At 44.7% G+C, this 27502-nt stretch overlaps 1 protein-coding gene across 1 annotated transcript in view; it reads left to right on the plus strand.

Annotated features, from left to right (window-relative positions):
• Window positions 1-27502, plus strand: part of Sgpp2 (sphingosine-1-phosphate phosphatase 2) — a 115252-nt gene that overhangs the window by 73339 nt on the left and 14411 nt on the right. The window contains exons 3-4 of the mRNA XM_036173673.1: window positions 10748-10927; window positions 14524-14613. Of these exons, the coding sequence (XP_036029566.1) occupies window positions 10748-10927; window positions 14524-14613 (270 nt within the window). The remainder of the gene's footprint in view (window positions 1-10747; window positions 10928-14523; window positions 14614-27502) is intronic.

Here is a 27502-nt window from a genome sequence, read left to right on the forward strand (position 1 = left end):
TTCGCAGGCATTGTCAAGAGCAACATTGTCAGTTTGGGAACAAGGGGGGCATTCAAGGACATGTAGAAGAGGCCCATTCTGAGCTCTGGTTTCTTTCTTCCTGTATTATTATGTGTCTGTGTGCACGTGCAGGTGTGGCACACACATGTCATACTTTGCACATAGAAGACAGAAGACAGCTTTCAGGAGTCGATTCTCTCTGTCCATCTTGCCGTCCATCTCTCTGTCCATCTTGCCATCCATCTTGCGGAGAAAGGTTCACTCTTATTTATTCTACACACTGTCCTCTAAGATAGTGCCTGTGAGCTTCCAGCCAGTTCTGTCTGCACCTCCCATCTCCCTGTAGGGCTGCTAGGACTAGAAATATGTAGCACCATGTCTGTCTCTTTATGTGGGTTTCAGGATCAAACTCAGATTTTCAGGTTTGCATAACACACAGAACTGTCTCCCATACCCCCCTTCTCTCTCTCTCACCTGTAAATATATAATATAATATAATATAATATAATATAATATAATATAATATAATATAATATAAATCACCTTTATTTATTATTATAATATCTCCTTGATGATCAGAGCATATGATCTACTTCAATGAAGAAGTCTTAATGGAACCCATCACGTATACAATGAATATATATGATCGTTACCCATTAAACTGTGTGGTTCAGTGTATTTATGAAGCAGTGTGACCACTCAGCATTATTTATCTCTGAAACATTTTCATCAGTTCCAGAAGAATCCACCCCCTGGTGCCTCCACCCCCAGCTCTAAGAAAGGGTTAGCCTCTGTCTCTCTTTCTGATCACTGTGGACATTGCACATTAGTGAGACGGCTTTGAAACAACAGACAGCGCAAACATCTGTATAAATTTCTGTGTTATTGTTCTCTTGGTCAGAAGCCTAGGAGTGGACTGGTCCCTGATCATGGCCTATGTCAGTAATCTGAGGAGAAGGAGACCGATTGGGATGTATTAAGAAATGGAATGGGCTGGGTGATGGTGGCACACGCCTTTATTCACAGCTCTCAGGGATGCAGAGGTCAGCAGATCTCTGTGGGTTTGAGGCTAACCTGGTCTACAGAGTGAGTTCCAGGACAACCAGAAAAACTGTGTCTCAAAAAACCAAAAAGAAGAAGGAGGAGAAGGAAGAGGAGGAGGAGGGGGAGGAAAAGGAGAAAAAGGAGAAGGGAAGAAGAAGGAGAGGAAGAAATGGAATGGAGCCCTGTGTGGTGGTGCACACCTTCAATCTCAGTACTCAGGAAGTAGATGCAGGCAGATCTTTGTGAGTTTGAGGCCAACCTGGTCTACACAGTGCGTTCCTAGACAGCCAAGGCTCTGTAAGAGACTTCATCTGACACCCCCAACCCCACAAAAAGAAGTGGGATAGAGGAGCCATTGATAGCTGGCCTCTACATGTACATATACACATTTACATGCACACACACACACACACACACACACACACACACACACACACATACACACAGACCCACTGAGAAACAGAATGGGTGTAAACTGATGGAAAAGCTATGCTTCTAGGTTAACTTTTCCTGTTCTTTGGTCTCCAACAGTTGGTGAATGATTATGACAAAGTCTTGACGTGAGCACACCTGTCTGCCCTGGCATTTAACCATGATAACCTCTTGGATATGATGCCCTGTGGTAAAGGAGGCACCAGGTGTAGCCAGAAAGAAGAAAGATGTTAGGGTTGGTCAAGGTGTGCATGTGCATGTGCGTGTGTGTGTGTGTGTGTGTGTGTGTGTGTGTGTGTGTGTGTGTGTGGCTGGGAGTACTCTATGGGAAGTCAGGCTGGGATGGCCAGGAAAGATGGGTGGCAGGTCCAGGTAGGCAATATAGCTCTGCTTTCAGAACTCCTATAGCTGCTTTACTCATAACAAAGTAGTTTCAGGAATCCCCTCTTTCCTAAACAGTTTCTCCTTCATTTACACGACGGTGAAAAGTACAGCCACGCTAAGTGAGGATGCGTTAGACACAGACGCAGGCGAACTATCATTTTGGGTGGTAATAAAGAGAAGGCTGGCACACTAGGAGGAAGGGAGTCAGCTTCTCTCCCAGCTCCTTGTAAGTCCAACCTCCTAGGACAGGTGTGTGTTGGGCGTTCTTTTATGGCGTGAGGATGAGGTTCACACTGAGAGAGTTGGTCCAGTGGGCTGCCATTGATCTGAGAACCACGTCTGTCCACCTGTGTGCGTCATTCATTTTGCAGGCAGAGTGAAGTAACCAAAATAGGTTAAGGGCTGGTGAGAGAGGTTATGGGTTAAGAGAGGGGTCAGTGTGTTGATGGTCATGAGTGTGCTATCCTAGGAAAACAGATGAACACATTTGTGTCTTTCCATAATGCCAGTAGTTTAAAGGTAGCAATTGGCCTGATAATCCCACTTTCCTTGGTAATCCAGCCAAGTGAACACACAGGTTCCTTTATTCCAATATTAGTTACTAATATTAACTCTCACATGACATCACACAGTAAACACACATACACACACACACACACACACACACACACACGCACGCACGCACGCACGCACGCACGCACCCACGTGAGCATGTCTAAGTTCCAGAACGTAACAGAGCTTCAGGAGTTTCCAGAAGTAATTTGATAGAAATGTAGGTGGAGCTTGTATTGAGAAGAGAAAGACACTTTATCAGCCACCAGGAGAGCAGCTGCCTCTATGTCCAACTGCCGCGGAGTCCAGATGGAGAGTAAGAATGCAGAATGGAGGCTGTCTGTGTGGCAAACGGAAGGACCCAGTCCCAAAGGCAGAGTGAGCAGACTGATGGATGGCAGGTCCAGGCAGGCAAGCGTGAGGCTGGGCGGAACAGCAGTTGAGTAGACCAGCAACCAAGCTGAGCTGTGGTCCTTGGCAATGTTGGGAGTCCTTTACCTATTGGTCCTTGGTGTCACTGACAGGTCGGTAATGTTGTTACCATCATAGGGGTGGATGTTAATGGGTCTTGTGTGTCCAATAAGTTCTTGGACAAGGTTTCTGTGACATGATTTTAATGTGCCCATGTGCCCCTCCCAGCTGCCTCCCCAGGAAAGAGTCATTTACCAATCTGTGCCACGTGGTTGGTGCCAGCCAGATGGTGTTGTTTGCTGGTGTATCCAGGCACACAGTCATCATCTACCCTAAAACTGAAATCGAAAGCTGGAAATTGGAGTCCCTCAGGGCAAGGGACAGCCTGAAAAGCTGGTCTTCTCTCCAATATGGAGTACCTGAGAGCAGAGGACAACCTGATCACAGTGCTTACCACACTTGTATGGGGACCTGAGCTCAGTCCTCAGCACCCACATACATGTTGAGTGTGGTGCATGCCTCTAGCCCCAGTACTGGGTCTGGGAAGATGCAGGAAGGTCCCAGGTCTGGAGGGTAGATAGCCAGCCAGTGCAGGGAAAAATGTGAGCTCCAAATTCAGTGAGTAATCCTGCTTCAAAAAAATAAAGAGCAACTGAGGAAGATATCTGACATTGACCTTGGGCCTCCACATGCCCCCACCCATGTGCACACATCCCCCACCCATGTGCACACTAATGCATATACTACATACCCCAAAAGAGATAGTAAGAAAGCAAGAAAAAATAAATAGAAAAGGAAAGAAAAAAAGTTAATACCTGTCATCAAACCCTACCAAACCCCTGACCATCTCAAAGCAGCATGAAGTGTGACCTAGCTGGTTTGCTGAAGCTATTACTGAGCGGAAATTACCCCAAGTTGCCTCCTCCTGGATTTTTGCCTTTATGGCCAGGCCTTTAGGGCCTTATCCAAAAGGAGCAAGATGGATGGTGGCGGTTAATTGGATCCCTTTAGGTAGGAGGGCCTTCAACAGCACAGAGAGAAGTTCTTTCCTCATGGGGAGCACTGTTAGGTTAATCTTTAACTGAGAAATAAATGAAGAAATGGTTGTCTCCTGATTTTAAATTGACTTTAATGTTTTAGGTCTGTTTTAAGTTGACAATAAAACTGGGCAAAAAGTAGAGTTGTCCTATGCTCTCTGCTCCTACTGAGAGCATCCCCCACCAAAGTGATGCCTTTCCTGTAACTAGTGACCCCACAGTGACACGTGCTGGTCACCCAAAGTTAATAGTTGACATTAAGCTCCACTCTTGGTGGTTTATATTCCTTGGGTTGTGACCTATCAACAATGACACATATTTATCATCAGAGTATCAAACAGAACAGTCTGGCCGCCATAAACAGACTCTGCTCTCCGCTTGTCTTTCTGTCTCTCTACCCCCACAGTCTTCACAGTTTGGCTTTTCCCTGAATGTAATATAGTTAGAACCACATGTGTAGCCTTCTTAGATGAGCTTCTTTTACTTAGTAATATGGATCTAAGGTTGTTCCATGCCTTTGGGGGCTGGATCACTCATTTCTCTCGAGTGCTGAAAAATATTCCAGTCTTGGAATGTACCACAATGTATGGATGTATGTATATACACCATACATATTTACATGTATATTCTACTAAAAATATCTCATTTGTTCCTAAGTTTTGGTCATTATGAATAGAGCGTCTATAAACACCCATGTGTAAAGTTTATATACACACATATACACACATACACACACACACACACACATACATATATGTATATTTATAAATTTTCCTACTCATTTGGATAAATGCCAAGTATGGTTCCAAACTTACATGTTAACTTTGTAAATACGAAGTTCCCAGTTGTCCTCCAAAGTGCTCTTACTATTTTGCTCTCCCACCAGTGAAGAATGAGTGTTTCCTTCACACTGCATCCTTGCCAGCATGTGGTATTGTCAGGTTTTTGGACTTTGGCCACTCTAATATGTACAAAGCTGTGCCTCACTTCTAATATAATGTAAATCAATGACATATGATGCTGAACATTTGAAGTCTCAGACTCAAACTGTTTTTCCCCTCAATGCTGTCAAATACACCACCTCCATTTGTTTTTTTCAGTGCTGGGAACCAAACCCATGGAACATGACAGGCAAACTCTCTTCCATGGAGCCAGAGCCCCTACACTCTAATTTTTATAAAGCATAGTGCTTTGTATTAATCCAATAAAATGCAGTGAAGCCAAGCATCCTTTTGGCCAGATGAGTTCACTTGCTCTGTGAAAAAAATAAAAAAGACCTTGTCTATATTGTTCTGCATGCTACTTCCCAAACCACTACAGTGCCTTTTTCTTAGTAATTCACCAACTGCTTTCTGAATATAGTGGGTTGTATGGTGGTCTCTCAAAACACATGTCCAAATCCTAAACCCTGGAACATGTGAGTATTATCTTTAGGTAAGAGGGTTCTGGTGGACATAAGTGGAGGATCTTGGGATGTTCATCTTAGATCCTCCAGTTGGGCCAGTCTAACAGATGTCAACAGATGGGCAGAAGGAAAAGGCAGGTTGACATAGATAGAAGAGGAGGAAGCCATGTTATTCCAGAGACAGGGACTGTCATCAAGAAGTGCTCACAGCCACCAGAAACTGGAAGAGGCAAAGAAAGAACTCTGCCCAAGAGCCTCAGTGTGAGCATGGATCAGCTGACTTCTGATTTCAGACATCTGGCCTCCATGCCCAATCTGATCTGGACATTTATATAAATAGAATCATACAGTGTATTCGTCTCTTAGATCTAGCCATCTAAACAACATACTAACATCTTTTAGGTTCTAACTACATGGTGTGGATTTATTGGGTAACATGGCCTCCCACACATGTGTTCTTCTAAGCTTAGTATGCTGTGAGTTACTTTAAACTCCATTTCTTGGGCATGACTACAGGAGAATACTTCATAGAGTGGATGAGCCTTTGTATCTAGACTTCTTTTTGGGGTATCCCGAGTATATCAGGTACCATTTCTGGGGCACAGAGTGTCATGCAGAAGCCACAAATCCAATGAGCAGCATTTACCCCAACAGTGAGAAACCCCGATAAAGCTCAAATAAGCCAGGGCCCAACCTTCCTCCAGTTCCTACCCACAGGAGCAGCCTTGGAAATGCTAGTGCATGGTCAAATTGCGTTTTGAAATATATTTTGTATTTATTTGTCCAGCGGAGGCTTCAGACTAGAGTGCTGCAATAGACTTTTTACCTGGTGGAAACACGAGGGTCACCTAAGACCAGTTTTCACCAAGTAGTATGGTCCTGTTTATCAGGAAGCAGTTAGCATCCTCAGCCTTCTCCCCTCGCCATGTTAGTGGTACCCACAATCACAGCTAACCTATGATCACTAGCATCCACTGATGCCAAGAACTGGTAGCTAATCCTTCTCATCCCGAAAAGCACGTCCACACCCCGGTAGGCTCTAGGGTCATACCCCTTCCCCTTCTTTCTCCCGTCTTACTACCGTGACCCCTCCCTAGTTGCTCTCCTGACAGCTATAAACCTATTTAATGTTGTGACAGATTAAAACGAAAAAGCCACACAAAGCATTTTCCAAATCTCTCCTCCCTGCTGGCCTGCATTGCACTGGTGTCGCTCCACCTCGATCCTGCAATATTGTCTTAATTGCTCTCCCTCCAACCATTCCTGAGATCCCCCACTCTAGCCATACCCTTGATATAAAGGTATCTGTTAGACACAGAGGTTGGGTCACATTTTTATATATAAATAGAAGCATTCAGCCAAGTGCCGCTTGCTCCATCTATCAATACTTTCTGCGGCATTGCTCTGAGCTTCTCCTCTCCTGTAAATATACATCAACAGCTCAGGTTTTTGTTTTCTCTTGGTAGCATTCAATTGTATGATGACACCACATTTTACTCACCTTCTGGTGAGCTCTTTCCAGCTTGGGACTATGATTCAAAAATACATGCAATGAACATTCATATGCAAACCTTTGTGTGGCGTAAGGTCTCATTTGTCTAGGGTGGTGTGGCTGGATCACGTGATGAAAGTATACCTAATGTCTTTAGAAACTGCCAGACTTTTCCAGAGTGGCTGTGCATTTGGGTTTTCTCAGTGTCTAAGAAGAGCTCCAGCATGCTTTATCCCTGCCACAGACTGATGTGCTTGGTTCCATTTGTCTTAACCATTCTAAGTGGGTGTGTTCTGGTACGCCTCATTTGTTCAACCCGGTAGTTCTGGCCTCTTAGCAACTCCCACTACACTCCCCCCTGTCTCTTGTGCCAAGCCTTTGCTCATCCTGTCCTTGTAACCTAGACACCTCTTTCCCTTCACTCATCTGTGGCTGAAGTTTTTCCAGTCCTGTCCAGCCCCACAGACCCCACAGCCATTTATAAAATAATCACTCAGAAGCTTATATTAATTAGAACTGTTTGGCCATTTGCTTAGGCCTACAACTGACTAGCTCTTACATTTAAACTAATCCTTATTTATTTATTTACTTATTTACTTACTTACTTACTTACTTACTTATTTATTTATTTACTTACTTACTTACTTACTTACTTATTTACTTATTTACTTACTTACTTACTTACTTATTTATTTATTTATTTGTTTATTTGTTTATTTATTTATTTATTTTGGTTTTTCAAGACAGGGTTTCTCTGTAGCTTTGGAACCTGTCCTGGACTAGCTCTGTAGACCAGGCTGGCCTCAAACTCATAGAGATACACCTGCCTCTGCCTCCTGAGTGCTGGAATTACAGGCATACGCCACCACCGCCTGGCCCATAATTTTTATTTATGTTTAGCCATGTGGTTTGGTACCTTTTTTCAGTTCTGCCTTTACATCTTGCTTTCTCTGTGATTGACTGGCAACTCCTGACTCAGCTTTCCTGTTCCCAAAATTCTCTTCTCTGCTTATCCCTGCTTATACTATACTTCCTGCCTGGCTACTGGCCAATCAGCGTTTTATTTATCAACCAAATCAGAGCAGCACATTCCCAGCACCCAGAGTGATATTCACAGCACTCATCTGGATTAAGCCATTTTCCTTAATACTCAGGCCTTGGGTCTTTGGACCCAAGCATCTTTCTGCATGTACTGTCAAGATTAGCTTTGTGCTACTGCAACAAAAATACCTGAGGTAAGCCATTTATACAGAGGGATATTCATTCTGACTTGCAGTTTTGAAAGTCTGAAATCTATAAACCCTGTCTTTTTGGCTTTATGGTGGGTGAGGCAGCATGTGCTGGTGGAAGAAGCTGCTTGCCCCACAACCAGGAAGCAAAGAGAAAGGGGAAAACACAATGGAAGGACCTAACTTCCTCTTACTAGGCCCCACAGCCTACGGTTCTATCAGCTCCCAACAGGACTCCACCTAGAGGGTGCACCCTCGGAGCTCTGTGGATAACTTTTTGTTAAAGGAGTTTTTGTTTGTGTGTGTCTGTTGAATGTTTGGTGAGACTGTAGGCAGCCCTTTTCCTGCTCAAGGCCAAGCTGACACCAGATTATCCTAAGTAGCAGTTGCAGGGACAGAGCTCTACCCTGTGAGACAGCCCTTTATGTGTGTCTTGAAGATCATAGGTCTGTTTTCTCTTGTTTAAAGAGAGCTCTTTCTGTAGCCATTTTTATTCAGATTTTTTTTAAGTTGGAAATAATGTGTAGGTGTGGCATTGTTTTTTAAGTGAAGTGAACAATTGTCCTAATTCCAAACATCCTTTGAGCATAGAAAGGAAAATAGAAATAAAGTCATAGGGACTTGTAAGCTTCAAGAAAATTAAGTTTGGTCCAAGTGAGGGTTACCCAATCTCTCTTGATATTATGATTTTAAGGCTTCCAGTCTGTGAGCCTTTTCAGTTATTTTGAGTGAGCTAGCCTGTCATTTATGTCTGTGATGTTTTGTTTACGCTGGTGAGGAAGGGGCAGAGTTGGAGTATATTTAGGCAGCCTCAGAGAAATTTTTAGTAGTCGATAGTATTTGCCACCTCCCTAGATAATAGCTGGATGTAGTTTTGTAGGTTCCCAGGAGGGAGGGGGACATGAAAAGCGTGGGTCTCCAGGAGAGTCGGTCTGGTAATAAGGGATGGGTAAGAGGCTGCGTTTCAAAGTCCTTGGAAATCACAGTGATGGGATTCAGAGGGACTGCCCCTGAGGCTTTACAGCCTGGGGATTTGGCCTGCTGCGCACCATGGCCCCTGCTGAGTTCTAACCCAGGCACAGTGCCTCCTGTGGGGATACAGCTCCAGATTAACCTGCCACTTGAAATGTGGAAAGAAAGCCCCAGAATGTGGAAATTCCTGGCAATCAGTTGGCTAATCCAAATAATTTTGAAATAGTCCTTCATAAGATTTCCATTCCAAAGCAAGATGACCCCACCCACCAGAAGCTAAATGAAGCCATGTTAACATGGATACTATCGCCATTGTTACAATGAGAAAGTTCATGACTAAAGCCATTGACACACTGACCTGTGCAGGAGACTCTTTTGCCCGAAAGAGGTCCTGAGCTCCCACACTGACAAAGGTCTGAAGGGGAGGGAGGGAGGAAGAGAAGAAAGGAAAGGGGCAGAGAGGGGCCCACTTTCAGTGGTACAATCTCTACCAACCCTCAGACCATGAGTTGAGTTGCAGGGTTGGACTTGGGTAGCCATGCTGCTCTTGTCTCCTCTTTCAAAGATCATGGGATGGCCATATAAAGCTCTTTGACCAAAAAAAAAAAAAAAAAAAGAGAGAGAGTCTGTGGTTAACAGCCTCATTCATTCAATTTTAGAGAGCATGAACAGCAAATCTTGGTTTCTAGCTTCTACTTAGAAAGAAAACAAAAGATGGGAGGTGGATGGACGGTTCAGCAGTTCAGTGCACTGGTGCTCCTGCAGAGGACCCGGTTCTGTTCCCAGCACCCACAGGGCAGCTGACAACTGTCAGCAACTCTAGTTCCAGGGAATCTCGTGCCCTTTTCTGAGCTTTGCAATCACCAAGCACATAGTACAGACATATACATGCAAGCAAAACACTCACATACATAAAATAAACATATCCAAACAAAACAAAATTGAAAACGATAGAAGAAATTCTTCGTTCAGTGGTCTCATGGGGGAAATCTTTGCACAAATTCCAGGTTGACTTCTCATTGCTGTCAGTCTCCAAATGCCCATGCTATTTATTTTATAGCTTTATAAGTAACATTTAATCCTATCTGGCATCTTCCCTACATCTACCAGGAGTGACAACAGCTTTAAAAAAAAATGCAGCAGGGCAGTGGTGGTGCACACCTTTGATCCCAGCACTGGGGAGGCAGAGTCAGGCAGATCTCTGTGAGTTCAAGGCCAGCCTAGTCTACAGAGCGAAATCCAGGTCAGGCACCAAAGCTATACAGAGAAACCCTGTCTCAAAAAACAACAACAACAAAAAATGCTTAGTGAAATGTTCTATAAGAACAGTTACTTTTGTACTTTTGTGGTTCAATCTTAAAACTGTCTGATTGTTTAGAAGACAGTTACAGTGAGGGCATTTAAAGGTTACATGATCATTGTCTGACTTGAGTATGAGGGCCACTTTGGTTCAGAACTCCTGGGCTGGGGGCAGCCTCAAACAGTAGTCTACAGCATGGATTCTTAAGACTCACCATTTGGCTGACAGTGGCACCTGACATACACACACGGTACTCAAGTGTTTGTTAAGTATAAGATTGAGGGGCTGACACGCTGATACCGTGCATGCTGTACATATACCAAGAGCCCAGTCGGGATCAGCGGTGCCCTATAAAACATCCCCAGTGAGTGTGGGGCAGAGAGAAGGGGACTCCAGGGAGCAGACTGGGAACGGCAGATAGCAGATCAGTCTAGAGGTATAGTTGTCATCCTCATTGGGTTTATTGATCTCGGCCCTTTGGTTTTACAGTTGGTGATGTACATTGGTCAGGTGGCCAAGGACATCCTGAAGTGGCCCCGGCCCTCGTCCCCTCCCGTTGTGAAACTCGAAAAGAGAGTGGTTGCGGAATACGGAATGCCCTCCACCCACGCCATGGCAGCCACTGCTATTTCCTTCACCCTCCTCATCTCTACCATGGATAGGTACCAGGTAAGGTGGGGCCCATTCCTGCTCCTCCAGCACGCGCCTCTGATTGCAGAATGGGGAAGAGAAGAGGCGGCAGTTCAGAATTTCTCTTCGAGCTGCTTTGAGGGACAGCAAGCTTTCCGAGGTAAAAATGAAGGGAGTCTGAAAGCTGCAGGGATGTTGATCATTTCTTCATAAAGGGACCGTCTAATTTAGCACCCAAATCAGATTATGCCTTTGAGTGAGGATGGGCCCCAGAATGGGGAACATAGTGTGAGCTGCCTGCCATCATCTCCCCACGAACTGTTTACTTGAACTGTTGCCCAGACAGACTTGAACAGACACAAAGCGTTTACGATCCTCATAAATGATCCTCCAGGGCAGAGATGATCCCACCAAATCCCTCCACCAGACTCTCCTGGCCTGGGGCAGAAGAGGGTCGGGTACCCCAAATTACCTTCCAAGGATGACTCTGCCCCTGGTTAGGGACCAGTTATTAGAAATGATGCCCTTTTTTTTTTAGAACCATATAAATGACAGGAGATTAATAAAGGTTGAAACTAGAAGAGTCATTTAATATCCGCTCAGATGGTAATTATAGTAGGACCTTTTCAAAGTTATGTGATTGCTGCTGTGAGGAAGATTTTTTTTTCTGTTGTTGGAGACATGTCACTTTAACTTAGAGTTTAATTTTATAAATTGTACTCACTAGCTGTTGGAAGTTTTAGATCTCATCGAATCTGGTGGTCTTATAGCTAAATGGTAACAGTACTCACCCTGCTCTGTACCCCAGAGATCCCCAGCTGTTCCATATTCTAAGGTTCTTCATTCAGCTGGTGTGGTTGGAAGAGGTCAGGACTGGATCAGATCTCAGCTCTAATCTTCCCAACCACGAGGGCATAGATCTGTTTCCTCGATGGAACAAAGACATTCATAAGGAATGCATCCAACTAGCTGTAACCACTGTGTGGTGATCTGTTCAAATGCCATGCCAGGACCCAAAAGTATCTGGGGTCCCCAGAGCTGTCTGAGTTCATGCTGGCTTTTGAGTTGGGTTTCATGCATACTTCACTGCCCAGCAGGACACAGAAGGCCCAGGCCCAGCCCGGTATACAGTGTTCTCGGTACACAGAGAGATCTGTGAATATGTTGTCATTTAGGACAAAGATCATCAAGGACAGACCATCATCATAGCAGGAGTGTGTATGGCAGTGGAGGGTTTTCACATCCTGATGGATGGGAGATACAGGACAGATGAGAGATTTCATCTTTAACAGCAAGCCTGATCAATCCATTGGGGTGCTCCTCCTAAAGTCTACACCACCAAAATTTACATCAAACAGTCCAAGACTACAATGACCAGACATTGACCTGGTGAATGTTGAAACCAAAGTACACTCCTGGTTTCCAACTTGAACACCATCCTAACCCACCATGAGGAGAAGCTGGCTTCAGGAAGAGAGCAATCACCATTTAAAACCTCACTTCAAAATATTCCTGTTCCCTTTGTTTCCATAAGTACAAACATAAGTTCATTCTGACATGGCCTCTGGTCATCGAGGCCATCTTGCCTATAATTCCCAATGCCCCTTTAAAGCTATCCAATTCAATGTTCTTTCTGGCTTACATGATGTGGTAGTCACCCTAAGACCTCAAGGATGATTTCTTTCCTGCTTAGCTATTCATGATAAATACACTTAGCTACTTGGGTTTATTTACTTGCAAATAGCTCTAAATGTGGATTGACTTATTTATTTGTGCAGTGAAGCTAATATCCGAATGCATAAATGTATTCACTTTAAATACTTTCTGATATAAATCTGAGACTAAGTCAATGAAAAATCTTTAAGGAGAAACTGAGGAGACTTCAGGAGGATCTTAAGATCTTGTCTCCAAAATATATATAAATTAAAGAGGATATTTTCAACCAAGTGTTACTGGATTCAGTATTACCTAGGAAAGAACAGAAAATAATGGCTTCTGATTCTGACTGAGTCACTGGCTGTGTGACTTTGTGCACATTTCTCTGGCTCCTATTGTGAGGGCCAAATGTCATGACTGACAGGAAAGCATCCTGAGGTCAAGTTCATTGTGGCCATGACTCACCATCATGGCCATCATATCGGACATCACCATTTATACATGATGCCTCACTCGGAACCTACATCCTAGGGTCATGTGGAGACCTAATGACTGGGTGGATCAGTACCATGTCTGCTCTGTCAGATGTTGGTGTATCTGTTCATATTACTGTGGAACAACCCGTTAGTAATCAAAGCAGGCACATTGTATGTCGATGTCCTGGTTGTAACAGTATCTGTGTTCCTCACATGACTCAGCCTTAGCCAGACTCCGGCAGCTACTCTTATTGCCCCTGCAGACACCAAATTCAGCAGATGCTAGACAAATGCTGTGACTTCTGTATGTCCATTCTTCAGCCTGTTGTTCCTGGGGCTTCTCAGAAGGAGCAGTTATTTGTTGGGACTTTACGCTATATAATGACAGCCTATACCATATAATGAACTTACTTCCTAGTCAAGCTGTTTATTTATCAGGTTCCGATTTAAAACAACCTGGTAGAGACTCTGTGAGGTGCCTACAAGTTTAGCGACTTTCCCCAGTTGGTTGTGGGTGGCGTTGGCCCTGCCAGGATGTCTCCAAAACTATCTGGGTCTCCAGGAAACCTTGCTATATTCAGGTTTGCCGGGATATTTGGATGGGAAAGGGGTTGATGACCTTCATTGTTCATAAGGTCAGGAGTGCCAATAAAAGAAGGAAACCTTTGAAAGGCTCCAGCCTGCACCTGCCCAGGCTGTCTACACCCACTCCCTGACTCCACTCAAGATGACTTATTTCTGCCAAACCTCAGCAAGCCTGTTAGAGAGGAACTGGAAAACTACTGTATTCTTGTCTAAGTACCATTTACAATGCAGCATCAATAAATGTGTCCGAGGTGAACCTCTCCCTGTGGGTCCTACTCTCTGTGTTCCCTGAAGAAGTCCTTTGTCATGCAGCAGGCTGCCTTCCTTAGGAAGCCTGAAGTATAAGGAGCATTCTATGTGGCCATAAGGGTAGGTCATCAGGATGTAGGTGGTAACCAGATTCAATAAATATTTTTTAAATGGTTAAAAAAAAAGTTATCCATTACACTCAAACTGCCAGCCCCAGTTATTCTGTATATTACTTACATGTTTATATGTTGGGAAGCTTTCCCCCAGAACTGTATTGCTAGGCATTTTCTCCTTACCTGGCCTGATTTGAAAATGTTTTCAGATGATTAGATTGCTAGGTTAAGGAAGATAAGATTCAAACTCGCAAACATGTACAATGAGTCCCATTCCCAGCTGTGACATCAAGTCAACTAAGTCTAACCTGAGTCTTGGCTGCTCAGGAGGGCCAGATGAGAAAATCCCAAGTTCAAGCACAGCCACCAGTTACTTAGTGACTGCCTCATGGCAAAAAATCAAATAGAAAGGGGGCTAGTGATAGAATGTCTACTTAGCTCTAAATCTAATCTCTAATAAAATAACACACACACACACACACACACACACACACACAGGAGGGGGGGCATTCATCTGAATATGATCTAATATCCTTATTTTCTTCCTCTTCTGCAGTACCCTTTTGCTTTGGGCCTGACAATGGCTGTGGTGTTCTCCACATTGGTGTGTCTCAGCAGACTCTACACTGGAATGCATACGGTCCTGGTAAGGCTTGGGAGCAGACCTCGGGACTGAACAGCATTGGTGTCTCTGTGTGCCTTAAGCTGCTTACTTCAGCTTGGCTCATCGGTGTGTATCTAGAATCGCAGCTACTCAGGAATCCGAGCCAGAAGGATCACGGGGTCTCCACAACAGAAGAATGTTCTCTCAGAGTAAAAAGTAAAAGGAAGGCTGGAGATTGCAGCGTCCTGTAGGGCTTGTGAGATAAGGCAATGAGGATATAAAGAAATGGCAGGTGTCCCTAGAGAAAGCTGGGATCCTGTGAGCTGTGCTCACCCTGATGGAGGGCACCTACTACACTCAGCACACTTATCACACATCCCACAAGGAGGAGGAATTAGTCTCAGTGCGAGGTCTCTGTAGGGGAACAGTTTCATGGAATAGGGGTGGAGGGAGGGGGAACTGCAGTTTCTTGTTTTTACGCACATTGTCAACATCAGAGGAAAGCATTGCTGTTTCCATAGACCTACAGCATTGGGGTCCTTGACTTGGCCATACCAATGTCTACAACACACATTCACCCAGGACTTCCCTGGCTCCTTACATACTCACTCAGGACTTCCTCTTCTCCCAACGAGAGCTAGGACTCAGTGGCAGATTCCTCATCTTCCGTGCTCAAGGCTCTTGGTTCACTTCCTAGTACTTCGAACTCAATCACTCCATCATGGAAAGTCTCAGAAAGAGGGGAGGGGAGGGAGGGAAGGGAAGAAAGGAGGAAGGGGAAGAGGACTAGCAAAGGAAGTATTAAGATTAAGCCACACTTGGCAGGACACACCTAGAATCTCAGTACTTAGAAGATGGAGGCAGGTGCTTGAGGTTAGCCATACGTACGTAGTTCCAGGCAGGCTTGGGGGTACATGAGATTCCAGTTTAAAACAACAAAACGTATTAAAATGATGCCACCAGGGTGAAATGCATTAGTTACTGGAAGTTGTCGCTGTGACAATATCTTACTGAGACAGCTCAAGGGAGAACATGTTTGTGTTGTTCTGTGATTTGGAAGAGTACACCACTCCATTGTAGCAGGGGAGATGTGGTAGGATGCATGGAGGCAGGAGTGTGTGGATGGGACCCCTCCACCTCACCCCACCTGACCCCAGCATAGCAGGAGTCAGAGAGAGGCTAGGCAAGAAGCAGGCTCAGACTACAACCCTTATGGCTCTCTCTCTTCAGCGTCTTCTAAGAGGTTCCACAACTTCAGAAAATGGCACCACCAGCTGGAGACTCAGTGTGTAAGCACATGAGCCTGTGGTGGGTAGTCCATATCCAGGCCATCATAAGGAGCTAGATTCAGACACTGAAGATGGTCTAAGGGCAGCCAGGACTCAGGCAGTTTCTTATCAGGCTGGTTCACCACTGTTACGGTAACCAGGGCAGAGCAAGCAACAGAGCTCAAGGAGCTGAGAGACTTCTCATTGGTACCACGTAGGTCCTCACAGAGTTACCAGAGATACAAGGGTCTCTGTTGTCCTCTGTTAGTCAGAAGGTTGAAGCCACAGCTTCCTTTCTTTTTATTACTTTCTAGGTTAGAGACAGTGGTAAATCAGAGAGTTACATATGCATTGAGAAGTTCTACCATATTGCAAATTTGCCCCCTCCAGGGTTGCCACAGGGAGTATGGTAAAAAGTCCTAGAGTATCCAGGGCCCAATGCCTCATCCAGCCGGGGAGCTACAGAGCATGGAGCATAGTCAGGGTTTGCTACAGGGACACCATTTCTCATTCCACTTTGTGTAAGAATGAATGATGCCTTTAAAAACAAGTGGGCCTTTGATTACTGTGTTCCTCTCAACTGTGAAACTGCAAGATGACATTTGCAAAAGGCCTTGTCAAGGAAGGCCATCTTCCCGGGCCTTCTTGAGTTTCTCTGTGGTGCCAGGAGTGGGTTATCATGTAACAGTGGAAGGATGGTTCATCATGGCAGAATGTCAATGAGGACAACTGGAGGCATCAGGTGTAGCAGGGGAGGCATAAAACTAAGTGGGTAGGAGGCTGGGATGAGGCTCCAGTGGGGAAATGCTTGCCTAGTCTGTGCAAGCCCACCAGTACTGAATAAACCTGGGTGGGGTGGTGCACAGCTGTGATCCCAGCACTGGGAAGGTAGAGGTAGAAGGATCGCAAGTTCAAGGTCGCCTTCAGTTATGTTGCAAGTTGGAGGCCATCCTAGGCCACAAGAGATCATTTTAATGCAGTATTTCCAAATTCAAATCAATGCAGCCGTTTCCTCAGTAAACAAAGTAAAGTAGAAATGAAGACATCTGCCATATGTTTTCCCAGGTATACCCCAGCTAATCCAGCCCCCAAGCAGTTTACTGTTTGAGTGAAAGGGAGCCCAGATGTTAGAAATACCAAAGGAGCAGTGAAGAGTCAGTGTTACTCTGCCTACCAAGACACCATCCGTGCTTCTCTGTCCCAGGACACCCTGCATCTGCTGGCTTCTGAGATGGCGGGGAGGGGGGGGGCGAGCATTCTCAATTCGCCACACCACTTCTCCACATGACAAAGACGGTCTCTGCAAATCCCTTCCTAGACCTCAGTGTGGTACTACACAGGACTCTCCTGGGTGTTTTGGCATTTCTTTTATCTAGTGCTACTTTTTAATTTCCATTGGTTTCCATTCTGAAGAAAAAAAAAATCGATCTCAGGTTAAAATTAAAACCAAAGAAAACATAGGAATGTGGAGCTCCAGACACACAGAGAGAAAACACACAAATCCACTCCAGTGAAACTCAGTTACATTCTTTCTCTCTTCTTTTTAAGTGGCTTTTGGAGATGGAGAAGCAGATATTTGTGGGAAGATTGATTGGGCCTCTTATTTGGATGCAAGAAGGGGGGCGGTAGCCATTCCTTGAGAAGGATGTCTCCAGAAGAGAATAGAGTGAGGGACCAAAGCATCTCCTCTTCTTCCTTGGCCTTGTTCCACTTTTGGGGCCCACTGGCTTTCTCACACTTGCAATTCTGTCTCATCAAGATCTTGCACCCCCACATTGACTCAGGCCCAGAGTATATCAGCTGCAGGACTAGAGTTGGGCTCAGGAGGCCATGAGTCATGACATCCTGGCAGCAAAGGGAATCGTTGTTTGCAGTGTGGGATGGTGGAAAATTATAGGTTCCTGTAGCTCTTTATTCAGCAGCAACTTGATAATTCTGATGGGCATCAGGCTTGAAACAAGACCTAGGGATATGGAGGGGAGCAAACCCACCCACTCTCCTGGGTCTCTGAGTCTATTGAAGGAGGCAGATGTGCACGCTGGAGATAACTTGGCATGAGTGCTATAATTAGCAAGGCCCAGCTGGCAGGAGCCAACTGAGATAATATGGTCTCTTCCCAGGACCCCTCAAAACAGTCTACAGGAAGCAACACCAATGGTATCCCCACTCTTGCCGCCTGTTCCGATCCATGGAAATCCGTTTCGTTCTTATTCTTTGACAGGTTCACACACATGGAGAGTAAGTTTCAGTTGTTTTCGCCTTATCACTCCACCAACTGAAACCCTTCTTGTCCCCGAGAAGTCTCCCTCTTACGTTCATGTCTTCTTTGTGTGTGGCTCTCCGAATCTAAGTAGAGCTCCTTGTCCAAAGTGCAAGGCTATCTACTGGAGCCCTGGACAACATATCAGTGGCTACACCACTAAAGAAACTGACCCCTGCTCCACCAGCAACCATTAACAGTCAGTAATCCCTCGGGAGGTGTGGGGCCTCCTGGGTCCCTCCATTATCCCATGGACATCTTAAAAAGTACCTCTGGACATACCTACAGATATGTAGCAATGTAGATACCCACAGCCATAGCAGCATTAGTCACGATAGCAAAAAACAAAACAACAACAAAAAAGAAGCAAGCCGTGTCTACTGGTGAATGAATAGATAAATAAAATGTATATACTCACAGTAGAACGTTATTCAGCTTCAAGTGAGCAGGAAAGTATGATTTGTGCCGCATCCTAAGTACCAAAGGTATCATGTTAAGTGAAATAAGTAATGGAAGGGCAAATACTGTATGATTACCTGGAGAACTTCGAGTAGCTGTTTTTAAGATGCAGGAAGTCCACTCTAGCTGTTGCCTGGAGCTGGATAGGAGGGCATTGGGATTATTTCCTGAGCATAGAAGATCAATTCTGGCCTAGAAAAAGTTCTGAAGATGCATGTTGGGGGTGGTTGCACGGCAGTGTCGTGCTTGACACCACTTTACAGTGGTGGAGACAGTGAAATTTATATGATGCTTGTCTGTAGTAACCTTCAGTTAACAGTTTTCCTCTGGGGGCTGGGAAAATGGCTTGGTGGGTAAAAATGCTTGCCACACAAGCATGAGGACCTGCAAAACCCTAGAACCCATGTAAAACCTGACAGAGCAATCCCAGAATTCCTATGAGGAAGTGGGTGAGAGGTGGAGAATCCCTAGAATCTCACAGACCAGCTAGCATGGTGTAAGTTGCAAAAAACAAAACAAAACAAAAACAAACTAGCAACTCTGTCTCAAACAAGGTAGAAAGCAAGGACTGATACCCCAGGTTGTCTTCTGACCTTCACAAGTGTATTTGGAGGTGTACCCTCATTCACACACATGAATACACACACACACACACACACACACTTGCTCAGAACATGGGTCCTGAGCTCCATCAGCAGCTCCACCAGCAGCTCCACCAGTAGCTCCCTGGTTGATTTTAATTTAGGGTTGAGAGGCATTGACTCTATCAAGGATGATCATATCTGGTGTGGGGTGGACATGCATCTGAACAGGATCAATTGTAAGATGAAGGAGAGGTGGAGACAGCTGCAATGCTCAGGGCATATGAATGTGTCATTGAGGTAGCTCATGATTTCTATTAATGGCCACTGGCCCATAAATGGGAAGAGTGACTTCCCCTGCAGGACTGCCTGTCAGGTATGAATGCCTGGTTTTCTTAATAAGCCCCAGTTAGACTCCTGGGCAGACCCACATAAAACACAGAAAGCTGTAGACCTACTTAGCTATGGCACCATCCTTGCCAAACCAGCTCTGGCCCTGTCTCAGCAAAGGACCTCCCTATTACCAACATACCCACAATAGAAATATGGGCAAAACCCTAGCCCTTCCTTCCCACACCTCTGACATCCAAGTAGTCACCGTGATGAGTTGATTCTGACTCCTAAATATGTCCTCACCTCACTAACAGGATATTATTTATGATTACCCACCTGTTCCATGCACAGAGAAGTTGCTCCCTGCTGTTGAGTGTGCATAATGGCACAACTCCATCTAGGTTGGGCAGTGTATGATGCCTTCAGGGGCCTTTGGAGATGTCAGCACTGTTAGACCAAACATGGAAACAAAACACAGGGCCACCGCTGACATCCTTGACTGGTTGATGGTACCATGTCGAGGGTCCTCCTGTTTCCAGGTTCACCATTCAGGATAAAACAACAAATCAGGGTTTCTTCTTGCTTAAGGCAGTTTGTATTGAGTCTTACATTTCCCATTTGCTGCAGTGAAAAGCATTTGAAACGATGTAGTGACTTGCAGAATCCCCCCCCCCCCCCCCCACCTTGGTGTTTAATTTCATGTTCCCTTGATTTGAAGAATAAACCAGTTCTAGCCAGTTGGAGGTGAGGGAGGAAGGGAAAGAAGAGGAGAGAAGAAGAGAGGAGGGGAGGAAGGGGAGAGAGGAGAGGAGAGGAGAGGAGAGGAAATGTCTTGAAGTGATTGGAATAGTTCATGGACAACTGAACTGGTTCCCACCACTGAACATCAAGGACCAGAAGCAGGTGGCTGTGAGGAGGCTAGCTCTCCCCGTTGATATAGTCTATCTCCCAACAGCTCTCTGATCAAAACTTGGACGTATGTATGTGAGACTTTGGTGGGACCTGACATTTCGCTGTGGGAGGAGTCCAAATTCAAGGATGGAATCGCGGGAGTCATCCCTGTGGGCTGCAAAGCAGTGCCCTGAAAACAGAGACTGGAATGAACCCAGTGAGGTCAGACATCAACTGATCACCATCTGCCTGGTCAGGAATGCAAATGGCAGATACTTGTTCAACCCACTTTAAGCCTAAGGGAAAATGCATTGGCTTTTGCAACCATGATAAAAAGAAGCACTAGTGGCCACTGGGAGAGAAAGGCTGATGTCTGGACCTTCCAAACGCTCCTTCTCTCCCCTCCTCCTCCAGCTCATCTCTGCAAAGGTGATTCATGCTGTCTGCTGTTCTTTAACCGGAAGCCAGAGCTTAAGAACTCTGGGCACAGATTGCCTCATTTCCTCTCCTGAAAGGATGCCCGTGATGAGAGTTTCGGAAACATCTTACTGGACGATGACCGTCGCTGCTGCGTCATCAGGCCAAGGCTCTCTGGGGCTAGGCCAGCTGGCTCAGGAGCCGGCCTGGTTAGTGAGGACTACAACTGGCAGTAGGTTCAGGGTTTGGGTCGTCACACCTAAGCAGGGGCAGTTCTCCCAAGTAAAGCACCCTCAGTTATCAGAAGATCTCAAAGTCCAGTGCAGTGTTTTTCCTGCTCTGTCCAAGGCTCAATAGACTGTGTCTGTGCTCGTGTGGAAGGCTGGCCACACTATATTATTTGTGATATCCTGACTGATGGAACTACAGAGGACCAGTTTTAAATCCACTGAGTGATGAAGCAACATCCCAATGTATTAACAGTAAAATTAGCCTGATGTTTTTGTTGGTAGATCAGCAAACATGAGAACTGTGAGCAAATAGCAGAGAGTCCCTTATTTCGTCTTGAACAAGCCGAAATGCTGCTGTGTTTTCATTGTCTCCAAATTGATCTGTGGGTAATTATTTAGGTATTAGGTTTTATTTGCTGACTTCTCTCCACCCACCCACCCCCAAGTAATGTTTTAGTTTTGGTTGGAGTTGGAGGATGTTGAAAAGGATTGTCAAATATTAAATTATCTGCAGATCATAGGAGCTGGGTTCTGGCTCTGGTCAACAATATTCTGGCTGTGTTTTTCAAGTTGTCAGAAACCACTTAGAAGAAGGAAAGAACTGCCTTTAAAGTCCCTCATTTAATACAAGGAAAGACCCAATTTCAACATAAATCACATCTTACCAAGCCCAACTTTCTCTTCTACCATTAGGTAAAAGAGATGTTTCTGAGATAAAGAGGGACTTGGGTTGTGTTTCCAAGCCTCTGTCACCATGTTATTTATTAGGTCTGTTGTTTCTCTTTTCCCTGGGCACAAATATTTTTATCCTTTTATAAAAATAGAGAATTATTTCTGGTTTCAAAAGCAGTCAGTGTTCATGGTACTTCAACCTCTGTTGTTTATAAAGTTTTGGGTTGTTTTCTTCTTTTGTTAAGACAAAAAAAATCATTATTATTTAGTAACCAGAAGTCCAGACAGCCATTATTGGGGATGATAAGGTAAACTGAGGCATTTTATCAGAGAAACGTAGTTAGGGCCTAGCAAGAACTGTTTGTAGTGTACAATCCCACTAGCAAACATAGACAACTTAACTGCTTTTTACTTTGTTTTTGAATACTGACCCCAAAGCCACAATTGTGGCACTGTTCTCTGGTCTATAGACGTGGGATGAGCAGGGTCCCAGAAATGCCGTGATTCTAGGAAAAAGCTGGGCAAGAGCCCAGAGTGGAAGGCTGGGAGAAGGGCTCCCCGACCTCATGACTGGACGATGGCTGGGTTCCTGTTAGAACTAGTCTAAGGATGCTGAGAAAAACCTCCGAGAGAACTATTGGGAAACATGCAGTTCATAGCCATGAGACGGCCACAGGTGCCTCCTAAACCCTGTATTGACTGTAGGTCATACTGAAAATCTCTGGTTTCCCCAAATAAAACATAAAAGGCCACCTTCAGGGACAGAGCACGGATTGGGACCTAACATTTCTGCATGGTGCATCTGATGGTTAGGCGAGTCCAGGTTACTGGAAAAAGAAGAAGGCATGGGCTGAGCTTTCCACAGAAGCAGGCGTGTGTGTGTGTGTGTGTGTGTGTGTGTGTGTGTGTGTGTGTGTGTATTTCTTTTATTGGGCATACCCTTTGGGATTGTGAAATGTGTTGTGGATTCACTGGAGGGTGTGGCTTGTCTTAAACCCATGTGCCTCTCCAATGGAAACAGCATGGTCCATCCTTGAATTTTGTAAAGCTAGCTTTTCAAAACTTCGTGTGACTTTTCCTTTATTGGTGTAATTGAAATAAAAGGATCTTCCACCTGAATGGGCACTGTAATCACTCTTTCTTTTATCACATGGGAGGGAAAACATGATGAAATACCAGGTTGGGTACAGTTCTTCAGCTAGCTCCTGAAACCTGAAAATAAGTCCCATTTCTAGGTCCCAAAAAGCAAAACTGTCTTCTTTGCCTTGACCTGAGCCCTGAAAGTGCTGGAAGTACACAGGCTTCAGCCACCGCACCCATCCTGAGGACAAATGTCAATACAGTGTCTGCCATTACAGAGGTCAGACACTCCTTTGGAGAATTGCAAACGGCTTGAGGCTTTTAAAAAACTTTTTTTTTAAACTGTTTTTATTATGTGTTGGGTAGGCAGTTTGTGCATGTGAAGGGTGCCAAAGTCAATGCATCCCCTGAAGCTGGAGTGATAGGTGGTTATGAGTCACCCGACGTGGGTGCTGGGAACCCAACTTGGGTCCTGTGAAGAAGAGTACATACAGACTCTTAACTGCTGAGTGACCTCTCAGTCCCGTTGTGTGTGTATACACGCATGTGTGTGTGCCACATGTGTGCAGATGCCCCCAGAGGCCAGAAGAAGGTCTTGTATCTCCTGGAGCTAGAGTTATAAGCGGTTCTGAGCCACCCAACATGAGTCCTGGGAACCCAACTTGGGTCTTTTAAAAGAGTTCTCTTAACTGCTGAGCCATCTCTCCAACCCCTCAAATGTTAAAGGTCAGAAGTTCAATGTCATGAAGGCAGAAACACAGTACGTCAAGAGTAAGGTTCTAGCCAGGTGTGGTGGCTTGTGTCTTCAATCCCAGCACTCCGGAAGCAGAGGCAGGTGGATCTCTGTGAATTAGAGGCCAACCAGGGCTACATAGTGAGACTGTATCTCAAAGGAGGTGGGGGAGGACTGAGACTCTTTAGTCTGCCCCAGCAGGAAGCTTCCCATGTTCTTCACAACATTCAAAGCCACCCAGAAAATGGATTAATGTAAAGATCCATGAAGCAAAGGCTAGCTTACCAATTACCAGGAACAGACAGTTCCTTCAAAAGAAATTTAAATATTCAATGAATATTGCAACTTCATTTGTATTTTCAGGGATGTTTTGGAAGTAATAACAGAGGGGCTAGAGAGATGGCCCAGGAGTTAAGGGCCACTGAGGTTTGAGTTCACACTGAATGTGCATCTTGTTTGGAGGAAGTGCAAACTGTGGTGTGTGTGCTTGGATATAGTCAGTCTGTCTGTCCCCTTAGGCTGTGAGTCCTTAGAGGAAAGCGGTTCTATTTTCCTTACTTTTCCATGCTGTCACCTCCCACCCCAGTCCCCAGCAGGACCCCTGGCTCCCAGTAATGTTCACTGGGTTGTCACCAGTATTAACAGATTACCATCTGTTAATCTCATTTCCCCTCCTTCTTCTTTGCAGTTTATTGAGTCAGACTGTAAAAGATTCAGCTATGGGTCTGAGTTCATCTGATCACAGACTGCTTTTTTTTTTTTCAGCATTATTCTGCTTTGCTTGTGAGAAAAATCTTTATCCTATAAAAATATGAAATAGACAGTGTTGTACAATAGCAAATACTGTGTCAGAATGGATGCTTGTATCTATGCCTCTAAATCTGTAAGAGTAGAGGGTGGCAGGCATAGTGACCTTGGGGTGATGTGTACAAAATTATCTCCAAACTAGTATCATGTGAATTTTTAGCCATATATATGGGAGATCAATTCATTCTTATTCTCTCTCTCTCTCTCTCTCTCTCTCTCTCTCTCTCTCTCTCTCTCTCTCTCCAGAGAGAACAAGGGAGAACATCAAATGTTCTGCTCTATTGATCTCTATCTCATATCCTTAAGACAGAGTCCTAACTGTACCCAGAGCTGGGTGGAACAAGCCCCCAGTGATCCTCCAGTCTCCACTACCGGGGTTGCAGTAATGCATGGCCATGCTTAGCTTTTTACATGGAAGCTGCGATCTTCACTTGGGTTCTTGTGCTAGGATAGCACCCAGTTTACCCACTGAGCCAGCTCCCCAAAACCAGTTCTTAGGAGGGAAGGATACCTCACAAGAGGTCCTCAGGACATGCTGGGCACATCTCATTTAATCAGTGGGATGACAGAGCAGCCAGAAATGGAGAAGGAAGTTCTATGTTCCCTCCTGAACTTAAAAATGTCATGACTACAGACCCTGCCACTTGGTCCTTGGATGAGAGTGTGTAAGCAATACTAGTGATTAAAGAGGTTAGTGTCACATGCATAGGATAAGAGACGTGGTGTCTAACCCCAGGAACACTCCCTTTTGTGGTTCAGAAAAGAAAAAATTATAAAACATTTTATGGATGTATCATATAAAGGGACCAAATTATATTTGCACAGCTCAGGGAACTTCTAGCGAAGAGAGCATACTTTGCTGCATGTAAACACAACCAGCATCAGAAGATAATATCAGCAGCACTCCAGAAGTCCTCTCAGGGCCTGGCTCTGCATCTCCCTACAGACACCACTCCCCAGATCACCAGTACCGTCCACTTGTTTAACTGCCCCAAACCAGGAGCATCTCGTTGGTGTCTTTCAATCTCCCTTACATCCCTCATATTGCACGTAACTTCGTGTTCATCAGCAGCATGGGACTCTTGAGACCAGGTCTTGCTGTATTACCCAGCCTGGCTTCAAACTCTGAGGCTCAAGCAATCCTCCACCCTCAGCCTCCTGAGTGGCTAAATCTGCAGGCACATGCCACCGTGTCCCGCAGTGTTTATTGTTACATTCAACTGTGTGACTGTGCTCATTATTATGCACCTTTGGGTTGCTTCCAGAGAGGCAGCTATAAACGGGACTGCTTTGAACTTTCCTTTACACACCTGTCAGTGCAGGGAGATGCGTTTTATCCGAGTCTGCATGCAAGAGTACAGTGTGTCTCATAAGTTGTGCGAGTGTTCAGCTTCAAGATGAGCCACTGCGTTCACACTCACCAGAAGCATACGCCATGTCCCTGCCCCCACTGTCTTTATCTTAGTCATCCCAGTGAAGTGTCCCAGTCTCTCATTTGATTTTGACCCCTTTTATATGTTTATTGGCCATTAGATACTTACTTTTGTGAGGTCCTAGTTTTCTTTATCCCATTTAACTGGATCGTTTGTCTTTTTATTAGTATTATCAATACATTGCTAGTTAAATGTATTAGGAATTCTTTTCCCCACTTTATATGTTGCTTTTTAGACTCTTATGTTGACATCTTTGGTGAAGAGAAGTTTGAAATTTCAATGGAGTCCAATTTATGCAACTTTAGATGATGGGTAAAATTCTATGTCCTAAGATATTGTTTTGCATACCACAAGTCACAAAAATATTATTTTATATTTGTAAAGATTTAATTATTTTACTTTGCTCATTTATATCTCTTTGTTGTTTGTTTGTTTTTGTTTTTTGTTTTTCAAGACAGAGTTTCTCTGTGTAGTTTTGGTGCCTGTCCTGGATCTCACTCTGTAAAACAGACTGGCCTCAAACTCACATAGATCCGCCTGGCTCTGCCTCCCGAGTGCTGGGATTAAAGGCGTGCGCCACCACCACCCGGCTTGCTCATTTATATCTACACTCCACTTGGAATCGATTTTGTGATGTTTATTCTATATGAATACCCAGTCCACTCTGCATGTGAGAGTGTTGTCCTTTACACACTTATGGAGGGATCACCGTCATTGTAAGTCAGGTGACTAGGTATAGTCCCTCTGTCTACATATACTCCATGTTCTTTCTCATTGCGCTATTTGTCTGTCTTCTTGCTAAGACCACTGTTCTCTAAGTATTGATGGCAGGTGATGGAGACCCTGCTGTGGGAGCCTGTTTTCAGCTCCTCGTGGCTTTACCCAGCAGGTCCGCACAGAGGATAATTAGGGCCATGGGCCTGAGTGCAGGTGTCTGAGATGGTCTGCACTTGGCTGTGCTGGGGGAGGAGGTCTTTTGCTCCACCCCCTTGGCGTTTCTATAAATACCCTGGGGCAGAGCCAGTCAGGGCCCGTTGGAAAAGGTTCCAGGGCCTCTCGAGGCTATCCTGTATTTTCTATCTGTTTATCTCCGCACTATAAATCCTTCTATCTAATATTTCTTGCTGCTCACACTCAAGAAAACTCTGGGGAGCTGTGGGGTTGGTGGGTAAACGCCCCACACCCTGATCCCTCACCCTTGCTCTTCTTGGTTCTTTGTATTTCCATATTAATTTTGCACAGCTTATCATTTTCTCCATTGCTGGGCTCTTACTGAGATTAAATGGAGTGTGGGTAAGGTCTTGAGAGAAGAAACACCTTGCAAAACTGAACAGTCCTACTCATGGACATATTCAGATCTTTGCTGTTTCTCAGGATCATTGTGGTTTTTCTGGGTAGAGATGTTATGTATCATATATTACATGGCATATCTGATGTGTTTATAAGTATTGCATCTACTAGGCATTGTTCTAAACTAGTAGTTTTCAACCTGTGGGTCTCAACCCCTTTGGAGGTCTCATATCAGATATCCTGCATATCAGATATTTACATCATGACTCATAACAGTAGCAAAATTATAGTTATGAAGTGGCAAAAAAAATAATTTTATGGTTGGGGGTCACTACAACATGAAGAACTGTATTAAAAGGTCAAAGATTGAGAACCATTGTTCCAAATGGTCTACATGTATTAGCTACCCCATAGGCTAGTTCACAGCAACCTTATGAGAGAGGTCCTACTTTTACTCCATTTTTCCAAATGATGAAA

The sequence above is a fragment of the Onychomys torridus genome, chromosome 23 (genome assembly GCF_903995425.1).
Source record: "Onychomys torridus chromosome 23, mOncTor1.1, whole genome shotgun sequence".
In the NCBI taxonomy this organism is placed as follows: Eukaryota; Metazoa; Chordata; class Mammalia; order Rodentia; family Cricetidae; genus Onychomys; species Onychomys torridus.